At 37.9% G+C, this 20,878-nt stretch overlaps 1 protein-coding gene across 1 annotated transcript in view; it reads right to left on the bottom strand.

Moving 5' to 3' along the window:
• Window positions 1–4,142: 4,142 nt before the first annotated feature.
• The window catches only part of LOC124154562, a 40,929-nt gene continuing 24,193 nt past the window's right edge, over window positions 4,143–20,878 (bottom strand). The window contains exons 6-9 of the mRNA XM_046528374.1: window positions 17,651–17,815; window positions 17,075–17,157; window positions 14,001–14,090; window positions 4,143–7,128 (exon numbers count right to left, since the gene is read on the bottom strand). Of these exons, the coding sequence (XP_046384330.1) occupies window positions 6,855–7,128; window positions 14,001–14,090; window positions 17,075–17,157; window positions 17,651–17,815 (612 nt within the window). The 3' untranslated portion in view covers window positions 4,143–6,854. The remainder of the gene's footprint in view (window positions 7,129–14,000; window positions 14,091–17,074; window positions 17,158–17,650; window positions 17,816–20,878) is intronic.

The following is a 20,878-nucleotide window of genomic DNA, read 5'->3' as shown; positions in this document are numbered from 1 at the left end:
AAACGAATCAAGGAACTCTTAAAATTTAATTTTAAAGTTACTCCCTTTACTAACTGGGTCTTAATTAACCTTCTCTAAGCACCCTCGACCGTTCGTTTATCATCATCCGTTAACATGTCATGATATCTTAATATTTTTTACAGGGAGTAGAATTATTAATGCAGTATGAATTAAAGGACCCCTGATAAAAATAAACTCCTCCATTGAGGAGAGGTCTACCCTCCATTGAGGGTAAGGGAAGAATAGGTGTACCCTTCTTAAACCCTTCAGCAAGGGTACACGAAGGGTATTTTAGAACATTGGTTGGTAGGCCCTCTCCTTCCTGGAGTGTACGGGAAGGGTTTGGCCAGCCTCAATGAAGGGTACAGGAAGGATAGGTGTACCCTTCCTAAACCCTTCAGCAAGGGTACCTACACGAAAGGTATTTTAGAACATTGGTGGGTAGGCCTTCCCCTTCCTGGAGTGTACGGGAAGGGTTTGGCCAGCCTCAATGAAGGGTACAGGAAGAATAGGTGTACCCTTCCTAAACCCTTCAGCAAGGGTACACGAAGGGTATTTTAGAACATTGGTGGGTAGGCCCTCCCCTTCCTGGAGTGTACGGGAAGGGTTCTGCCAGCCTCAATGAAGGGTACAGGAAGGGTAGGACTAATATAAAAACTAAAAATCCATAAATTAACATAAAAATTTAAAAAATCGCTAATTGTAAGCAACTAAATTAAACTAATGGGGATGAGTTGTAACAGTGATTTCTAAAATTATAAGACAGAAAAAAATTGGCCTACACTCAGTCTGGAACCCAGAACCCACATAGTAGAGGATGATGACCTAGTGCCTTAACAACCTCAGCTATCGAGGTACATGAGGGGTGATGCTTCTTAACAAAACTAATACTACAAAATCTTAAGATGAGATTCGCACCTGAGTCTATGCGGAAGAAAGCTGTGACTTTTTTCTACCACACCTATTTCGTTTCAGAAAATAAGATCTGCATACAAATACCAAACATCACTCTCGCCATGTCTCATTGTCAGCCACACAAATAGGTTACATCCTAAAAATGTGAATGAAAGAACTTCTAAATGAGCTTTTTTCACACAATTATAGAATCTATTGTGTACAGTGGCGTATAGCCACGAATTTCGTTCGGGGTGGGGGTCCAACACTGGTTGGGAAATTTTTGAAAAACAGGATACTAAGTAATGGGCTTTCAACTAATTCAAACATTTTTCATAATCGAAAAAACTTCAATAGTTTAAGAAATATTTTTTAAATTCATTATTTTTCAATATTTTGTTTTCTTTTATGAAGGAAAATGACTGTGTTTTTATATTTCGGGGGGCGGAGGGTACGATTCAAAGACTGCTTACATTCTTGTACAGAACTCAATGCTCTTTAGCAGGTGAAAGTAGCTGAGGAGACACTTTCAGGATATGTTTTCCTCATTTATAAATGCTAAGTCCCAAGGAAGGGTACACGAAGGATTTTTCTACCCTTCCCTTACCCTTAGTGGTGGGTAGAGGAAGGGTTGACGGATGGTAAGGGAAGGAGTTCCAAGGAAGGGTACAGGAAGGATTTTTCTATCCTTTCCTTACCCTTAATGGTGGGTAGAGGAAGGGTTGACGGATGGTAAGGGAAGGAGTTCCAAGGAAGGGTACACGAAGGATTTTTCTACCCTTCCCTTATCCTTAACGGTGGGTAGAGGAAGGGTTGACGGATGGTAAGGGAAGGAGTTTTAAGGAAGGGTACACGAAGGATTTTTCTATCCTTCCTTTACCCTTAATGGTGGGTAGAGGAAGGGTTGACGGATGGTAAGGGAAGGAGTTCCAAGGAAGGGTACACGAAGGATTTTTCTATCCTTCCCTTACCCTTAACGGTGGGTAGAGGAAGGGTTGATGGTTGGTAAGGGAAGGAGTTCCAAGGAAGGTTACACGAAGGATTTTTCTATCCTTCCCTTACCCTTAATGGTGGGTAGAGGAAGGGTTGACGGATGGTAAGGGAAGGAGTTCCAAGGAAGGGTACACGAAGGATTTTTCTATCCTTCCCTTACCCTTAATGGTGGGTAGAGGAAGGGTTGACGGATGGTAAGGGAAGGAGTTCCAAGGAAGGGTACACGAAGGATTTTTCTATCCTTCCCTTACCCTTAATGGTGGGTAGGGAATGGGTTGTGCGAGGGTAACTACCCACCATGAAGGCTACTACCCTTCCTTAACCCACCATGGTGGAGTTTATTTTTATCAGGGACGTATTATTTATCTATGGCTTTATCCCCGCCACTTTTACATGTCAACAGGTAGGTACCTAATTTTGTCAGTGCCGATAAAATGGCAATAGGCTGAAGTGATAACATTCAACTTTCCGGTGAATAATAAAAATTGCTCCGCTGAGATCTCATGACAAGATTATAATAGATATTTATTGTATAATAATTACTAATTGTTTTATTGGGCAATTTGCAAATCCTTTCAATTTAAATAATGATTTGGGTTTCTACTACTGTGCTGGAGGATTGTTAGTTGCTAGATTCTTGATAACAACTCTGAGGCAGGGCATATATTAAGGTCATTTTTTAGGCAGGAACAGTTCATTACCTTCCGAGGCACCTCAGGGGATGCTTCTATTTGGAGGTCTAAGGGTGGCAACCCCCTATAATAAATTCAAGTCATGGATAAGTTATCTGAAGTGTTGATAAAGCAAAAAAAAAAGGACAGCAGGAGGGGGGGAAGCAATAAGGGGCTGTTTACCCTAGGGTACTCCCAAGGAAGGAATAATATAAATTGTTCTTTGAATCAAGAAATTTTCAATCGTTAATGTCTCGACATGAGATGGGACTATTTATATAAAATTACTCCAGCACATTGACATAACTACCTTATACAATTTTAAATGGCCATTTGATTGAATCTATCCTCCCATGGAGAGGTTTACCAGTTTCCTTCTTTATCTCTCTCACTATGTACTGCTTTCATTTGTTATTGCTGATTTATGGTTTAACAGTAAGAGAGTGAGTTTAGAGAATATGAATAGCACCACATAATATCATTGTACTGGGGTGAGTTAACTATACCCTTCGTAATCATAATTATTTGCTTGGTTTTTGAGGTGGTCTATGACTTGTATAAATTAATAGAAGCAGTGACTCTAACATATGTGTCACATGGGTGGACTGAACCTCAGGTTAACATGGATATATGTGAAGGATAAAATATAATTTAAAACATTTATTTATTGACCTTACACATAAGAATGGAACCCCTTTACTGATATGCCTCACAACGAAAACAAATATGTAATACCGAAGGCTTTTAACTTGTTTTCTTTATAGAATAATGCTTAACTTTGGAATTCAGTTCTGAAATTTGTCTGTCTTATTTGTGTGGGCCTGCCCTCACCTGGTGAAAAGCATTGGTTAAGTTTTAATTCCTGAACTAAATCTTCTATTGCCTCTGATTACATATGCAAACTGTGGCTTGGGACAAGGTATTGGACTAATATGAAATGCTATGCTTCCTCGATTGAAAAATAAGATGTAATTTATTCTGGTAGGCAAAAAGTTAGATTACTTATAATTGTGAACACGATATGATGCCATCATTATCTTTTACTCGCTCTCAGGGAAATATCAGTAAGTAGTTACCATGAGTATCATTATGCCAAATGAAGACTCGATTCTCTGTTGACTCAACCTCCAAATGATGGATCCCATGCATGGAAATTTTCTCGAGTCTCAGGCACTGAGTAACACTTCATTCTTTAATAATGTCAACAATTTAAATACACCTAAGTAAATTGCACTTGCTATCACTAAAGGGCTGCTAAAGATGCCATACTGTTACAAAATACACATTTTGAGGAATGTTCATTTATTATTGCTGATAAAAATGTGATTAATTGCAGCCGAATAAAATTATAAAATAAATACATACATGAAAAAGTATAATACCAATTTAATGGCAATGAAGCAAATGTGAATCAAATCCAGATATTGGGGTACTCAAATACTTTAGATATATTTAAGTATTTGTAAGATGATGAAAAATATCACCATTTGAATTTAGGATGGCTACCTTGTTTTAAGAGCATTCATTAAAACCTTCAAGTACCCATAGGAAGTGTTTGGCATAGGGAAAAATAAAAATAGCGAATAAAATGCACCCGAATCTTTAATTGAAACATAGCAAACATTAGAAAAATATTAGTCCATATAAATAAATACATTATTTAATACATTCCTGCATATTGGTATGCTCACAGGAAATTTATTATCACAAATTTAGTCTCAGGGGTCATCATAGAAGTCGGGACATAGGGAAAATGCCTGATACTGGTACGAACGACTGTGTTGCTGTCTTTCATTATTGGCACTACATGATAGTAATGAGCATGAATCACTCCATAAGATACAATTACAAATAAGTCTATTCCCCAGTGAAAAACAGAAAAAATAGCAGAGTGGTCGTCACAATAACAAAAAATAGATGATAAGTTACCAAGAAACTTCATTAAAAAACTGTGACCAACTGGAGACTGTATTGACAGCAAATTCTATAAAGCCTGCACATATCATACAAATATGAAATTTAACAATTTTTGCTATCAAAACATCCACTTTATCCAATCACAAGATCCAATGTTTCAAAAGAATAAGTGAGATTCTAAAATACATCAAAAGATATGCACCTCATGTTATTTATAGCACCAGTTTTCACATCATTGATTTTACTCACAAAAAATCTGTCCTATCAGCAAAGAATATGCTACAGAAATGATTGGTAAAAATATTGAAATGGAGGTGCAACTCCACAATTATTATCGTGGAAAAGTACAACTAGGTACCTTTCATTTCAAAATGTCAAACTTCCACAATATAATGCCTTAATCAGTTGCACTCACTGGTAAAAATCTTTACAATATCAGGATGCATAAACAACCATTTCACCAATGAAAGAAATATCAATACAGCTGTAACAATATACATTCCAGACTTAATTCCTGAAGCAGATCAGTATGTGTAGCCTTATTTTTGTATTAAAATGAGAAATTATGATTTTTACATGGATTAACAGGAAAATAAAAAAAATAACTTTCTCTGGCTTCATCTCAAATTATTTTCTTCAACTAACAGTCCTGCTTTCTAAAAAATATACCATAAAAAAGAAAGATCAATCATCAAAATAAACCTTAAACTAAGAACAATCACAATCTTGCCGCAATATTAAGTACATCCATAGAGGTAAAGTATTATGAATTTCAATAATAATTTTCATCATTAAAATTCAAATGCTACACACACTCACTTTATGTAATCAATCTTTCTCATAAGGCATATCACTGAAAAATCTAAAAACTTTTGATTACTAATAAGATCAGTGCTCAGAACTCAGGTTCACCAACATGAGGTAGACCGATTCACCAAGGGTTTAGGATATAGCAAAATTGGGCTTTTCAAAATTACTAGGTCTATTACAAACACAAAGAGTTCAGCCTGAGTTATTATCACTCAGGACATCAAGACCCGAAACTTAATGGGTACCTTTATAAGGTACATTAAGATCAAAAAATATACCAAATTATAAATGATATTCACAGAGAGCAGAAAGCAACTTTGAGTCGAATGCCTATTGACTCATGAAAAATTAAAGGGTCTAATACTAACTACAATAAAATTATTGAATGTAAAAATTAAATACAAGAATTCATGAAAACTTGTCACAGAGAAAGATACTTTCATGCTCACTAAGCATTGAAAAGAAGAGATTTGAATAACATACATACACTGCAATAAGGGTCAGATAATTGAAATTTTTTATAAAAACCAAATAGAGGCAAAGAAAGCTATCATTACTTTCACCTTTTCACAGAAAAAAACCAGTCACTATTATCTTATCACAGGATTGATGAAACATTCACCTATGTTATTGTTAATGTACAAAATTGGAAACCAAAATTCCCCTATATAAATATGTATGTATTTTGAGCAGTATCAGTGATTCACACACGAGTTCAAAGCCTCAAGTTAAGGTGTATGCTTACTTACAGTACTATTGATTTTAAGACACATTCAAATAGGTATAATACAGTTTATGTACATGAGTACAAAAATTACTCAAATGACCTAGATAAATAATATTATGTATGTACAAGCATATTCTCTTCAGATTTCCGTAATTATTCAATGCAGTCACATTAAAAAATAAACTTAAATGCAATTAAGTAATATAAAAAGCTATCCGGAACAAATGAGATTGCAATCAGAGAAAATAAGATAGTAAACCCTTGTTAAATGATTCAAACTTAAAATTAATGCCCTTAAATAGTGCATACATGTTCTTAGATTGTAAAATCTAATGGAAAACTAAACAAAAAAACTTATGAATGTCATGGATATGTTGTCTAGGCACTTCACTATTTATTTCAAAAGATTTTTGACTGATTACGAATGAATAATGAAAAATGAGTTAGTAACGCTAATGAAAATTTACACAGGAAATAAATAGATGGAAGACATAGGCAAACCAAATGATAAAAATTAAGCATGGGCAGTAGAATATATAATATACGACTGAGGGAAGATGTAATCTATTAATTTACAAGATTAATTATGGTACTAACTACATATTTAGCTGCTGAATTAATAAAAAATTAAAATTCTAAGTCAAACCAGTGCGAAACATTGGCTGATATAATATCAACATGCATTTGAAATAGAGTTAAATACTTCAAACTCACGTCATGTTTTCAGTATAATATTTCTGGAACTATACAAAAAATACTTAAAGACCCACGAAAACCACAGCATCAAAGAGATAGTACAACTTAAGCTCGTGAGCAGGCGAGAAATAAAACAGCAACTAATGTTACTTATTATTCCAGTTACGTCCAAGTAATGCCCTAGACTTATTGTGGGAAGCCCTTGTAGAATGAGATGCAGGAGGAGGTAATGTACATGGTAAATTAGACTTAAAGGCAGATGGCGAGCTTTTATCGGGAAACCTGATCAGAATTCTCTCTCCACCTAGCACGGATCTCTGCAAATGCTTCATTGCTGCACCTGCTGACACTGGATCTTGGAAGTTAACAAAGGCACAAAACTTTTTTGGAAGAATTCTCACACTTGTCACAACACCATACCTATAAAAATAATAGAAATTAGAAAAAAATCCAATTAGAAAAGTTTAACCATTTACTGCAGAGGAATTCAAGATATTGATACCTTTAGTTAGAAGCATAGTTTTATTCCCAACATTGATATGAGTTATGCTATATCTAGAAATAATGCAGAAGCCAGTTATGGTGTACAGCAGCATAGAGGTAACTGGAAAAAAGTAATAAGTAGATTTTATAACAGCTAAGAGACGCTATAAGCTTTCGCCGTTCATCTCATCATCCACCCATCCATCCAATTCACCATGGAGACAGAAATGAATTGAGTATTTGCTTTTTTTAGATACCGTATAAGCGCGTGTAAGAGGCGCACCTTTTTTCCCTGAAATTGCAGCCGAAAATGGGGGTGCGCCTCTTACACAAACTTCTTATCTTCCCCCACTCCCCTTCACCGGTTGCAAGTTCAAGGGGAACTGAGTGGCCTTGGTTTTCAGCGTGAGTCAGTCATCTGAAACCCTGGGTCAAAATCAAGCGGCAGGCAGGGGAGTTTCTCCCTTAGAGACGTATTTTTAAAATGCTCCTGTTTGAATTTCTTGCAAGCATCGCGCCGTCACGTCGGTACCCCAGAGGTGAACATTGAAAAGATCGCACGGGGTGATTCGCTCCGGAGCGCGCGCTAAATTAATTGCCACGAGTGGGCATCCCGCGGCATTTATACTGCATATAGTAATATTGGTGTCAAAACCTGCGGTTGAAAAAATTCGAACGAGTGTGCTCATTGTTGCACTTAATGGTGGATAGAAGAAATCGGAAATGCTTATAAGTGAAGAGCGCTGAAGGAGAGGTCGAGGGGAAGAGGGCTCCCTCCCCTCCGTATTTAAAGCTACGAGCGAAGGAGCAAGGGAAGAACACGTCCGATCTTGCATGTGACGTCGTTGCCTTTAAAGCGAAGGGGCGAAGGCGCAGCAATGTGATATACGCAGTTTGCGTTGCCTGAGTTTCCAGTCCGTCTCGTCTTGTTTGAATGCGCTTATGCTACGCTTGTTTCTTCCGAAATTGTGCTGTTTGGACTATGTTGAATATTAGTAGCCTTATTTTAGCTATAAATCTTTGTGTCAATCAATTAGAGCTCAAAAAACTTAAATGCTGTAAGATATACGTCGCGTTAGGTCTAATTCTTTTTAGAACCTCGTGCGTGTCATACAATTGCTGAAAGATATCGAGATATCTTCGAGCTCAGAAGGTGACTCACGTAGCATTTGACCTCCAGAAACTCGGGGAATTGAACCTGGTAGACCGAAAAAGGTCAGTTGGTGGAATGGGGTAGGGATGAAACATGTTTCCATTGTTCCCCTGTAACTTAATATTTTCCTGTGGAGTCTCGGAAAGGAAAAAAACGGCAGAGGCATTAGCTGATGGAGAGCCGAGTGTAGTTCCGTTAGGCCCCTTGCACACACACCGATTTTGGACGGCCGGTAAAATATTGGCCGATATTTTACCGGCGAAGCGATGCTTGCACACACGCCGGATTTTTACCGGTCAAACGATACGTTGCTAAGTTTTTGAGCCGGCGTCGGCGATCCACAGTGACAATAGCCGGCAGCTAACCGGCATTTTGCCGGTGCCGGCGTGTGGTCGGTACGTGTGCAAGCTCCAATGCTCTCCCATTGTTCACTATTGGAATGTGGACGGCCGATATTTTACCGGCCGTCCAAAATCGGTGCGTGTGCAAGGGGCCTTAAATCTACGACGTGGTTATTATCCTACGGCACTGAGATTGCCCCGATTGTTGGTCAATCTCTTGGGAAAGCTCATGCCATTTGCCTGTCGTGTTTTGCCTTAAAATTTTCTACGGCTGCAATTCTATTGCAATACTCCTGCGAGAGCTTTTAAACAAAATTGTTCGTGAGTAGGACAAGCAACGTAGAGCGATGGCGTATGCAAAGAGAGGATCAGAACTCTTTTTACTCCCTCTAATGCCGCCGCAGTTATCAAAATTTCCTCTTTCAAATAGTACTGAAAGAGGACATTTCAATAACTGTCGAAATTCCAGGCATATGTCTGCAACACCGCACGATAGGATAAAAAAAATGTCGCAAAATTTTTTTTCTTTATAGCTTCGATCCTCAAAATAGGGGTGCGCCTCTTACACGTGTGCGCCTCTTACACAAGCTTATACGGTATACTGGTGCAGAGAGACATAAACGGATCCCTAAGACACTGTCTACAGAAAAGCAACACACACGGACCATTACTTCCACACGCACTCCCACCATCATCCGCAACAGAAAGCAACGGCTATGAAAACACTCTTTCATAGGGCCAGGGTGGTTTCTGACGATTGCGCTCTGAAGAAAGAAGAGGATCGCGTGAAAGAAATCTTCACACAGAATGGATATTCGGAAGCCTTCATCCATCGCCATGCAAGAATTCCAGAAAAACGCCCACCACAAGACTGCGTGGAGAGAAGGGAGAACAACAAGCCAGTGGCCTATGCCACCATCCCATACTTCGCGGGAACGTCGGAGAGAATTTCTCGAGTGCTGAGGAAAGCAGTCATCGTGATGCGGTACAGAGCATTAAAGAAGATGAGCAACTTGTTTCCTTTTGCTAAGGACCGACTCCATCTCCTCAATGTGGAAGGTGTTTATAGAATCCCCTACTCATGCGGGAAATCTTACGTCTGGCAGATGTCCGTGACTTCCCGTATTAACCCTTTCGAGACGGCGGAGTTTTCGTCTTAGCATGACTGCTGTACTGAGCCCCAAGAGACTCTTCTTTCTCTTGGTATGGAGCATTTTTGGAGAGCATTCGTTAAGAAGGGTCTCACTGAACCTTTTTCGACCCCTCCACGCAGGGACTTCGCATTATCTCAGACTCCGAGAGTAGTTGTGCTCCTTCCTTTCCGTGTTTACGACATTGGTTCGCGGTCAACTTATGTATTGCTTATATGTACTAAGCGAATGGATAATTTTTGCTTGCACGTAAAATGCATACCTTGAATTGAATTCCTCATTTTTTTCTGAGCATTGCCAAATTTTAAACAAAGTTCTTAGGCCAATATTAACGCATTTAATGCAGCAACAATTTCCATGTTGATGTTTATACATAACTCGAGATATAAGTTAATATTTATCGTAGAATTTCGTTTAAAAATTGTAAGCGCTGCTCAAAAGACAAATAATTCAATTCTTAGTTTATTTTTCTTGAGAAATGAACAAATATTAATTTCGAAACCTGACTGTAAAAACATTGGTATGACCGCTGTCCCTTACCGCTAAGAGGGATTATAAAAGACGAGGGGTCCGGGTACCTGCTTCCAGATTCCGAGGGTAAATCCTAAACCCCGTAGGGTTGGGTCCTGAGACAAAGACAACGTAAACCCTCGACCGTCCTAAAAGGGGGAGAGCTAGAAAACGTATATATACAGCTTTCGTTCTCCTGGCTAGGAAAATCTCACATGTAAATATACGGCCGTCGTCTTCCGGGTCAGGAAACGTCCACACGTATATACATATACGTGTATAGTAGGGAAAAGGTTAAAGAACACAAACAGGCAATATTATATCGTGACACGGAGAAGTCGGCAGTAGCGGAGTATGCTTACTTGGAAGACGGGCATCAAATTTTAATCGACGAGATGCAGGTGTTAGCCCAAGAGAAATTTTATCATAGATGACTAATTCATGAGGCTATTGAAATTTGCCCCCAGAATTTCAACCAGACCTGGAAAAGAGTCTTCCGGAGGAGAAAATGGCGACTATGCTTCCGACAAGGTTATTCACCAGCTATGAGGAAGAGTCTGCTCGCCGCTCAAGGAAAGGGCTTAGAATTCTGCTCACGTCAGCGTCGCCCTCCTCCCCCACTACTCCGGTGGATGGGGGAGGGTGGACGAGTATATTAATTGACAACCTTTTCCGAATTTACATTCATCACCTAATGATACACCCTGTAATGGACGCGAAAGCTCACAAGACAACGCGCAACACGCAGCTGCTCCCGAAAACCATTAGCAACGATATCTCTTTAGCAATGATAACAATTTAGTTGAAATATTTTTCACAGCCTCTGGTGATGCTGAATGAATGTCTTTTACTAAGTCCTATTAAAGAAATGTCCTATCCTCATACGGATAGTATAACAACAAGAGCTTTCAAAATAGGGCAAGAATAGGAACACTTGTGAAAAATAAGAGTAAATCAAGGGAGGAAAAAAAAAAAATAGTATTCTGAAAACAAAAAAATTTAATTTCGTTGTGAGTTTAGTGTCTATGTCGCTGACTCATGGCCCAATAAAGTGGCATGCTGTCCCAATTAAGCGGAGAATACTCTGGGATATTCCTCTATTGGGTTCTGTTCTTCAAGATCTGCCCCAAGTAACTGGTGGACCCATTAAACGGAATCAACTGTATTTTTTTTAGTTGTGTTCATATAAGTTCTTTCATCTTGCAAATCGTTTTATTTTATTTTCTTCTCATTGATGTCACATAAGTTGCTTTCATTCTTCATTAGTTTATAAAAGGGTTACACCCATGTCTCGTATAGCGCAATTTCGATTAGCGCAATTTCGATATAGCGCAAATTCGTTCCTCGGGGAAACATTGCAACGCAGTGTAGCCTAATCAAAAATTTTAAACGCTCTCGTGATAAAACGTGAATTTGCGCTAAGTACACACGTAATTTCTATCAATTTACGCATATTAATATTATTTCTTGCCTCAAATCTTCTTTTTTGTTTATATAATAATCGAAATTCATTGCTGTGCAATTGCCAAAAGTATTACTCGTCATTGGGTCCAGATAGCCGGCATACCGAAGATTTATCTCGTCTCCTTAACAGAATGATAATAAATAATTTAGATCGTTAATTAAGCGTGGGGCTAGTGGAAATGAGTTTTTTTTTTCAGCAATACGGTTTGAGACGTATTTTTGCCGTCGTAGGTTACCGGGCAATTGACTTCCAGGTAGAGGGTCTACGCTAAAGCCTTCAAGGTCATCGGTATTCACGGGGGAGAAATGGAGCGGTGGCCGAGTTGCGCATGAATAGCATCAACAAATAAAAGGGTCAGCTATAGAGTCTCAAACACAATGGCTTCGTTCCATCCCCGCAGTCATAGGCCTTCTGCGTCTCAGGAATACAGTTCAGCAGAAGAAGGTGATTTAGATAGAGCCATACAGAGTAAAAACCAAGAGAATATGGCAAAAAATAGGAATGCGTGTAGAAAAATCAAGAATTTATCAAGAAAAACCATAAACCTAGAAGAGGACTTGAGAGAGGTCAATTGCTTTGAAAATGGAGAGCGTCAAAGCGATATTGCGTGGAAGTTTAAACTCACGATGCCTTTTTTGAATAAAGACGAAGCTAAAATATCAGTGACCTCAGCCGCACCAACTTCAACCAAGCGGTCTACACATACGGAAAGTTCATGGTGAATCAGTACAAAAAGACGAGAGTGGTAATCGCTCCGAGACATTTAGTGAAAGCGGTTGGTTCCAGAATTTAAACGGCAAGCAGGTATTTTCAGTGCGGCGATATCAGGTGAATCTGCAAGTGTTGATAGCGCAGCCACCACAACATTATCTGATGAACTCCAAGCTGTTATTGAAAGTGGCTCCTTTCCCCCTCAACTAGATCTAGTGTTGACGAGACGATATTCTTTTGGAAAAGAATGCATTCTCGTTCATTCATTTTCAGGGAAGGAAAACCTGGGTCAGGTTTCAAGGCATTTAAAGACTGTTTCACGTAGCTGCTAATGACTCGGAGGACTTCAAATTAAAATGATTTATCATTCATAAACTCCGCTAGCTATGAAATGGCATTTAAAGTAGCATTTTCCTGTCATTTCGATGAGCTACAAAAGGGCCTGGGTGACACAACAGTTGTTTTTAGACTAGTTTGAAAAATCGTCAACTGCCGGCAACGCATTATGATCCCCTGAGATAGCAGATGTTAGCCCACCCGCACGACAGGATGGAATTTCGAAAGCACGTAAGAATTTTTTTTAACGTGAATAAAAGTCTTTGAATGCGTGAATACTATCTTTAAAGATGTTTTAAACTATAAATATTTATAGAAATAATGTTTTCTATGGCTATTAATGGGAATATAGATGTTTTAGAGGAAATTCAATACCAAAGACCTATGCTACCAGGAACGCATCCCTATCTTCCCTATGTTAAAACGCTCTCGTATAACGCAAATTCGTATAGCGCAAAGACCCCAAGGAACGCATCCCTTGCGCTATACGAGACATGGGTGTATTTTGTTTTTTTTTGTACTATGCAATATTGTTCAAATAACAACTTGGTCAGATGAAAGTTTGTGCGAGTGTTTTCTCAATTCCTTTGCGGGTCGAAAGAAGAAGCACCTCAAATATCCTTTGCCATTCCTTTTCCCAATAATTTTTTCTCTCTCTTGAATGCATTGTTTTGGTGGTATCAGTGTCAGAACATTACCCTTAAGGTCAAGATCGGGGACCCCCCACCTGCATTTATCTCCTAGATTATTTTCTTTTATTTTGCATTGCACGACGCAGTGACATTGGTTTATCCAGTAGGTCTTGTGCAGGAGGGATCGATGTGGATTTTGATTTTTTTTGTGAGACATTTCCCCTGGTTCCATCATAATATCCGGGTGAGCTGGGGTGGGATGCCACACTACCAAGAGCTTACCAAAGGCTAATGTCACTGTGAACTATGGACAACATTCTTTTCTGCCAAAAAAACTATAGGTACTTACAATATTAATATACTCTCTCAGTTAAATTTCAGTAATCAAACACACCTTTCCGAGCTTTAATTAAACTCTTAATTCCTTCAATCATGATAACAAAAAATAATATTCAATACGACTGAGGTTAATAAAATAATCTTTCCTTTCCTTATTCATCAGTTACTTACTCGGAAAATGTTTCACACAAGTTCTGCTCCGTGATTGCTGATGATATGTTTCCAATCCACAAAGAGCATGACCCAAGAGGATTTGTAGGGCTGAAAAGGTTATAAAAATTTTGATTAGAGCCAATATTTTAGTTTGAAAACTGACTAAATTAAATATGATCACGGGAGTATCATTACGAGGACACATCACAGCCACTTGATCCCCATACCCCGGAGTAAAATTAACGTCAAATCTACGTTTTTCTTGCCATATGACGTTGATCAATAACCATGCAATATCTGCATTCATGGTATGTTGGTAAATTGATGTCGATTGCTTGCAGGGAATCCACTACAACGGAACATGAAAGTATTACCTCTGAGGAATCCGCATGGAGCAACCATAGTGATTCCACTTGCCTTTGAGGCAACTTACCCTTTATTTGCTGATGTCTAAAATGCCATTAATGAAATGGACAGTGAAATTAAAAGAATATGAAATGTGTTCTAGGAAAATTTCAAACCGTTCAATCGCAACAGGAAGCTCTAGGTCCTTGATCATGGGCCCTTTCGCTGCTGCTCTATCTACGAAAACCTACCCCTCACATGCGGCGAAAGTGCTGCATGGCAGGGAGGTAGAAAAGGTACATTCACAGCAGCCTGTTGTGCAAACGTACCATGTATGTTCATAGCAGTGAAAGGGTTAATATCCCTCATGGAGGTCAATGATCATTGGTCTGAGTGATGACTGATCGCGGCCTTGATTATATTCAGCCTTTTGTTTGAAGCTTAAAAGTTATGCTAAATATTCTAAATAAATGATCAAATCTAGTTTGAATCAAATGATAGCTGGTTCTAAAAATAAGAAAATTTACCAATAGACATTTATAGTTTCTTGACAAGTGATTCCAATATTACCCCCACGACTGCCTATAATTACAGCAAGCTACTTTCACCCTTGACTACCTAGCATATGTTTTTGTCACACAACCACCTATCATGGATCTATCAGATCTCAGAGTAAAATAATGCATTTTTTTTATTTGTTCCGAAAGGTTTGCTTATTGGATAATATTAAAAATATAGGAAATTGAAAATGAACTTTATTTTCTGTTATCTCTGATAAGTGTAAATAACTCATATTTTAATCTTACATATATGCACATCTTTGAAAAATGAGATCCACAAAATTACCACATAGTATAAAAATTTAGTTGTAACTTTTTCCAAATGTTCAACAAATAATAAACCTAGAAAAAATTATATTTAAAATAAAATAAAAAAATCAACAAAATTGAAAACTCTCAACTTAGAGTTTAACACGGCAGCGAAAACACAGCTTTTGCTCATTATATAGCCATATACATATATCCCTTCCTGTGCAGTCAGTGCTATACCATGATCTTCATAAATTTTCTTTAAGATTTCAGCATAAAATAGGAAACCTATAAATGCTTCCAGTTCTATGAGATCTAAATCATGAACACAGGTGGCAATTTGGTATTTTGGTTTGATTTTTCTAATTTTCATGTAAGTATTAAAAATATTCAAGCATTTTGTTGGTAAAAAATGCTGCAGTGCATCTAGTGAGGATGAGGAAAAATTTAGCTCACCACAATATACTGATTTTATACCTGGTGTTTCCTGCACTTTATTATGTTGTTAAGTTCATCATTGCAGAGACTATGAGACAGATGGCCAACGAAAGCGATTCCCACAACTGAAATACTTCTTCCTCCTCGGTCTCCATCGAATGTCAGATAAAGGTTCATTGTCTGCTGATGAAAACTTTAGGTCTTGACTTGAGGAAATTTACTACATCCCCCGACTACTTCATCCCAGCCCTGATTCTGAGCACTCCTCTTCCCACATCTGCTTTCAAAAGCATTGCCAATTATTTGAGGAAACAATATTGTGAGATGATGAGTTCTGTTTATTTATTGCTCACTGCAGTTCTCTCTTCACATTAAGAATCAGACACACAACTTTCCTCCAAAACATAATCTAGCCCACATAGATGAATCCGTTGTTCGGTAGGTTTTCGTCATCTGACATATCGTGCTCCAACCAAAAGGTGATAGAATCATCATTTAGAGGCATTTTAAACTATAATAATGAAAAATGAATAATTTGAGAAAAATCACATAACCACCTGACATAGGTCTCTAAGACCCAATATAGGGGTGTTTTACTAACCCCTGACAAATGTGGGTTCGTCCGACCCCGCCAAGTGGTTGTGCGACACTCATGGGCGAGATAAAAAGTGACAAGCACGAACATGTTAATACAAAACTGAGCTGCCGAAATATTTATGATAATAAATCATTGAGGTCTGTTACACCCATGCTAGGTGGTTAAGGGTTAATTATGTTTCTAATGAATTGCGCTTTTAGTTTTTAAATCTTGTAAGTTATGTGCTCTAATTAGAATTTTGACATTTTTACTGCCAACTCAATCATAGATACTTAGGTAGCTTATGGATAATTAAGTTTCCACGTACTTTTAGTCAAAGCTTACTGTTCATATCATTGGAGCACATTCTTCGGCTTCTACATAAAATTTATCACTGGAAAACGAGTTCATTCCATATTGCGATATTTATCATAGCGAAAGAAAATTGCCACTGCGTTGTTTGAATTTTGCTCCATTTTTAATCATAAACTGGCCTTAGGAAGTGACTGGAATGATATTTTAGAGGGTAAATGTGCCACCCATGTAACAAATTCATCAAACCCAACACACAAGAAGGCAACCTCCCTTTCATGACTCTCTGGCTTAAAAAGTTAGGAAATTTGTGTCTCTTTGACTTTGCACATCAGAGACTCTACAGAAGTAAGGGATGCATACACAATAATCAGAAGCCAGGTGCTTGGCAACTTGTACCCAACAGGCTGTGTGTGTCTCACAGCATTTTCGTGAGGCCAGTGAAACTAAGATGAGTATTTAATCACTTCAATACTTAACTAATGATTAGCAAAAAATTAATAATAACCAATTGACGCAGATGCAAGGCATGGAGCCATGTCTCTACATAATAACGACCAGCATGATAATAATTCCCTAAAGGTTATTAAAACATAAACAAACATACTTACTCCATTTTATAGTCGATCATGCCATTATGGCATTGATTTCCTTGCAGGGAAATGCCACCAGAGCATATTGAACCTCCAGAAGACTAAAAAATAAAATAAGACAGTAACTAAATCAGTGAAAAAGTATGAATCATTAAACAGTGAACAAAATGTTTTACACCCATTAGTAATTAGGTGTGCAACTAAGTTCCCGTGTTTTATCAATAAAACTACACTTTTATTGTGAAAAAATTGTAATAAATAAATTATTCAAAGTATTGACCATCGCAAGCCACAACTTTTCCTCATCATTGTGGCAGAGCTCGACTACCATGATGGTAAGTGTTCATATTTTGAAGCAATCCACGAATGAAGCCATTATTTGATGACATATATATTAGTGCCACTGTTGATCAGCCATACCATGTGCCATCGAATGCCACAAGTAATTAACGGAGGGCATAATATCTAGGGGAATATAGTCGGTGAGAATATAGCAGTATATATATGTCATATGAATCAAATGATGCACCACAAATACACTTCAACAGTTAAGATGACAATAATAATAATAATAATATCCACAGCAAAGAGTACCTGAGAATGCTCAAAATCAGAATGAACAGCTTGTGAAGTACAGTCTTTTGAGGCCATTTCGAGCAACTGCTCCTGCTTCACAGATTGTAATTCATTTATGGCATCTTCACAATCCTTGTCTAATATCAGCACATGCTCAAATGCAGTCTTGGCTTCATCAAATTTCTAAAAAAAATGGAAAACAATCTCAAGGGTAGAATGAGTGTATTCAATACAAATACAGTAGAATCCTGATTTAAGGTTTTTCAGGGGGGACAAAATTTAAAACACTAAATGCGGAAAAACACTAAATGAGGACCTGCCATTTTTTTCAGGTTTTAGGGTCTGTAATGATTGGAATGGCTTTTTATGAATAAAAAATATTATTTTAAGTAACTAAAAGGTGCTGAATGCAGCAAAAAATTCTTTAATGAAATGTTCTCTGCCATCTGAAGGTTGGATAATACTTTTCAGGAATCAGCTAAAAAAATGGGTGCCTAGTAAAAATAAGTAATGAGAGGATGACAATTGTTTCAATGAAATATTTTAAGAAAATTCTAATAAACATCAACTTAAAAATATTCCCACACAGATTATTATTATGGACATTTGTGATTCCCTTTTTATGCATATTTCAGTGGTCTCGATGAAATTTAGAATTTTTTCTGTAAGAGTGACATGTAGGTGACTATAGCATTTCTAATATAATAAGAAAAGGTATAAGTAGGTACTCGAAAAATCATGAGGAATGAGTGAAAAAAGGGACAGCAGAAGATTGCTAATCCCGAATTCTCAACTACCGAATATCTAGTAAAAGGGAGGTTTTCTGGAATTTTGCCAACTTAACGTTTTCTGTTGCCTCGGCGAAACAAGGGATTTATGAGCCTTTAAAAAGCCTCCTATGCGCACATTTTGGATTTCGAGGTCATCCTAAAAAGTAGAATCTTATTTTAGTATGCGTACAAGTCGATGGTGATTCAACTCGATGATAACACCAGATTCGTTGTCATTTATCCGCAGCCTTATGCAGGTCGAATGGAGCCGGGAGAAGTTGCTTACGCGGCGTGCTGATCACCTTGACTCCGACTCGCCTTGTTTCTCGGCAGCTTTTAATAAAATTTTGTTGGACCTTGAATAATGATTAGCTAAACTCTGTTAAGTGAAAAGGTTTAATCTTCAACAGAACTGAATTTCATCCGAAAAATTGTCAGAGCCTCTGGAGTTTGACAATTTCGTCAGGGTTATGATGTCGAAGTCAACCACCAAGGGATATCTGCCGGATTTTCGTATTTTTCCGCGCTCATCTATTCTACCGTGAGTATGCGGTGATTTTTTTCCAGTATGAGCGATTTATTTTAAGTCATGGACCGTGATAGTTCGTCAAAACTCCGATTGTCATTCTCTTTTGACATTAATTAGCACCAGATAAATATTTTTGAATCGACAGCGATATCAACCAGCCGCATGTCACATTGGCTCCGGGATATCTAAATTACAATGTAAAATAATGTTGTTCCGTAGGGAAAGAATGCACTCACTCAAGGTCATGACAGGGGAAACCCTTCCTCTGTTCTTTCGCTGTTCCTCCGTGGAAACTGACCTTGGAATGGATTATAGAAAGAATCTTCTAGTGAACTGCGCAATTGATATTGGGCCTCCTCTTTTGAACAGAGAAAGTAGCCAACTGAAAAAATATTGGGCTAATAATCGACTGCCCGTTGGGAGTAGAGTTGAAAGGGGCATAAGCCATCAATTGAAAACATAACGAGAAAACCATTATTGTAGCGGCCCTCGGAGGATAACTCGTGTCATCAGTCGTCACGTATCATCGAAGTCAAGTTCAAGAAGTGAAGGATAAGGTAGTTCAAGGTTATTAAGGGATGACTTTGCTCCATTAGATCGGATCTGATACAAAAAAAGCCTGGTGTTTGGATCAGAAGGGGAGCGAAACGTTACGAGAAGACAAATCACCCAACTTGCGAATTGAAGGTCGCAGCGCTGCGCTCGCGGAAGAAAGCAGCTGAAGAAGCGTTCCCCGGTTGATTCTATTGACTCTTGGTAAACTTTCATGAGACTGTTCTTGTTGATGAGCATATAAATTCGAAGATTTGAATGAACCGTCATGAAAAAACGTTGAATCGGGCAAAAAAATATTGAGCGGGACAAATTTTTACGACCATAAATGCGGAAAAACGCAAAATGCGGAAACACTAAATACGGATAATTTTTACATTGTCCTAATAGGGAATGAATCGGGACCCAAAAAAATAAACGCTAAATGCGGAAAAACGTTAAATGCGAAGACCTTAAATCCGGATCCGACTGTACAATGAAACCCTTAGTAAAGTTCAAAAACTTCTTGAGCCGCTCAAGTTACAACAGGACAGAGGACAATACTTGGCTTTCAAAACAATGAGAAAGAGATTGGAGAATAATAAAAACCTTTCAGTCCTACACAATTTAATACAAAACTGTAACCATATTAGACGTATTCTAGCTATTTATTACCTTTTCTCCCTAAGTTTTAGGTGAGACACTAAATAACTATGACTGCATTTTATTGAGGAAATGGCATTGAAAGTTGTTTGACACAAGCTTTTACACTATCTGAAGGACTTTCCTTCTCCAAAGGCACTTCCAATAAATGTATATAATTCTAAGATAACAACTGATATCGATTAAAATGGTTAACACATTAAATACAGATGAGTTTTCAACAACATTTCTGATACCATCTAACTCCAAGCCCACAGTAAAGTAGAGAAACATCTCTTAAAGTTTAAATTAGTACAGTGTGTCCTCGTTTAACGTCGTCCCGTTTAACGTTGTTTCACGATAACGTTGCCCAAAAATTGAAACCCTTGATCATTTAACGTCGTTATTGCTTCGCGATAACGTTGTTCAAATTATGCGCGGCGAAAAAAAAAATGAATGGCGAATAGGACGCAAGCGCATCTGATGTATAGTAAATATTACTATATTAATGCGATTGGTAATTTTCGCTCGACAGAAAAGGTTGGCGTGGGTAGCGTATGTTAAATATGCGTCTGAGCGAATAATTATCGCCTCATTTACCCATTATCCGTCTATTTTTCTGATGCCAACCGAAAAAAATGTCCACGAAGAAGAGTGGCTATCCTGGCGGTTCTTCAGACGTGAAGAAAAAACGGCGATATTAGAACAAAAACTTGGTATTATTAAAAGAATTGAAGAAGGTGCACTGCTGGAGAGATCGGTCGAGTTTTTACA

This window comes from Ischnura elegans, chromosome 2 (genome assembly GCF_921293095.1).
Source record: "Ischnura elegans chromosome 2, ioIscEleg1.1, whole genome shotgun sequence".
Taxonomy (NCBI): domain Eukaryota; kingdom Metazoa; phylum Arthropoda; class Insecta; order Odonata; family Coenagrionidae; genus Ischnura; species Ischnura elegans.
This window is presented reverse-complemented; position numbering and strand designations above follow the sequence as displayed.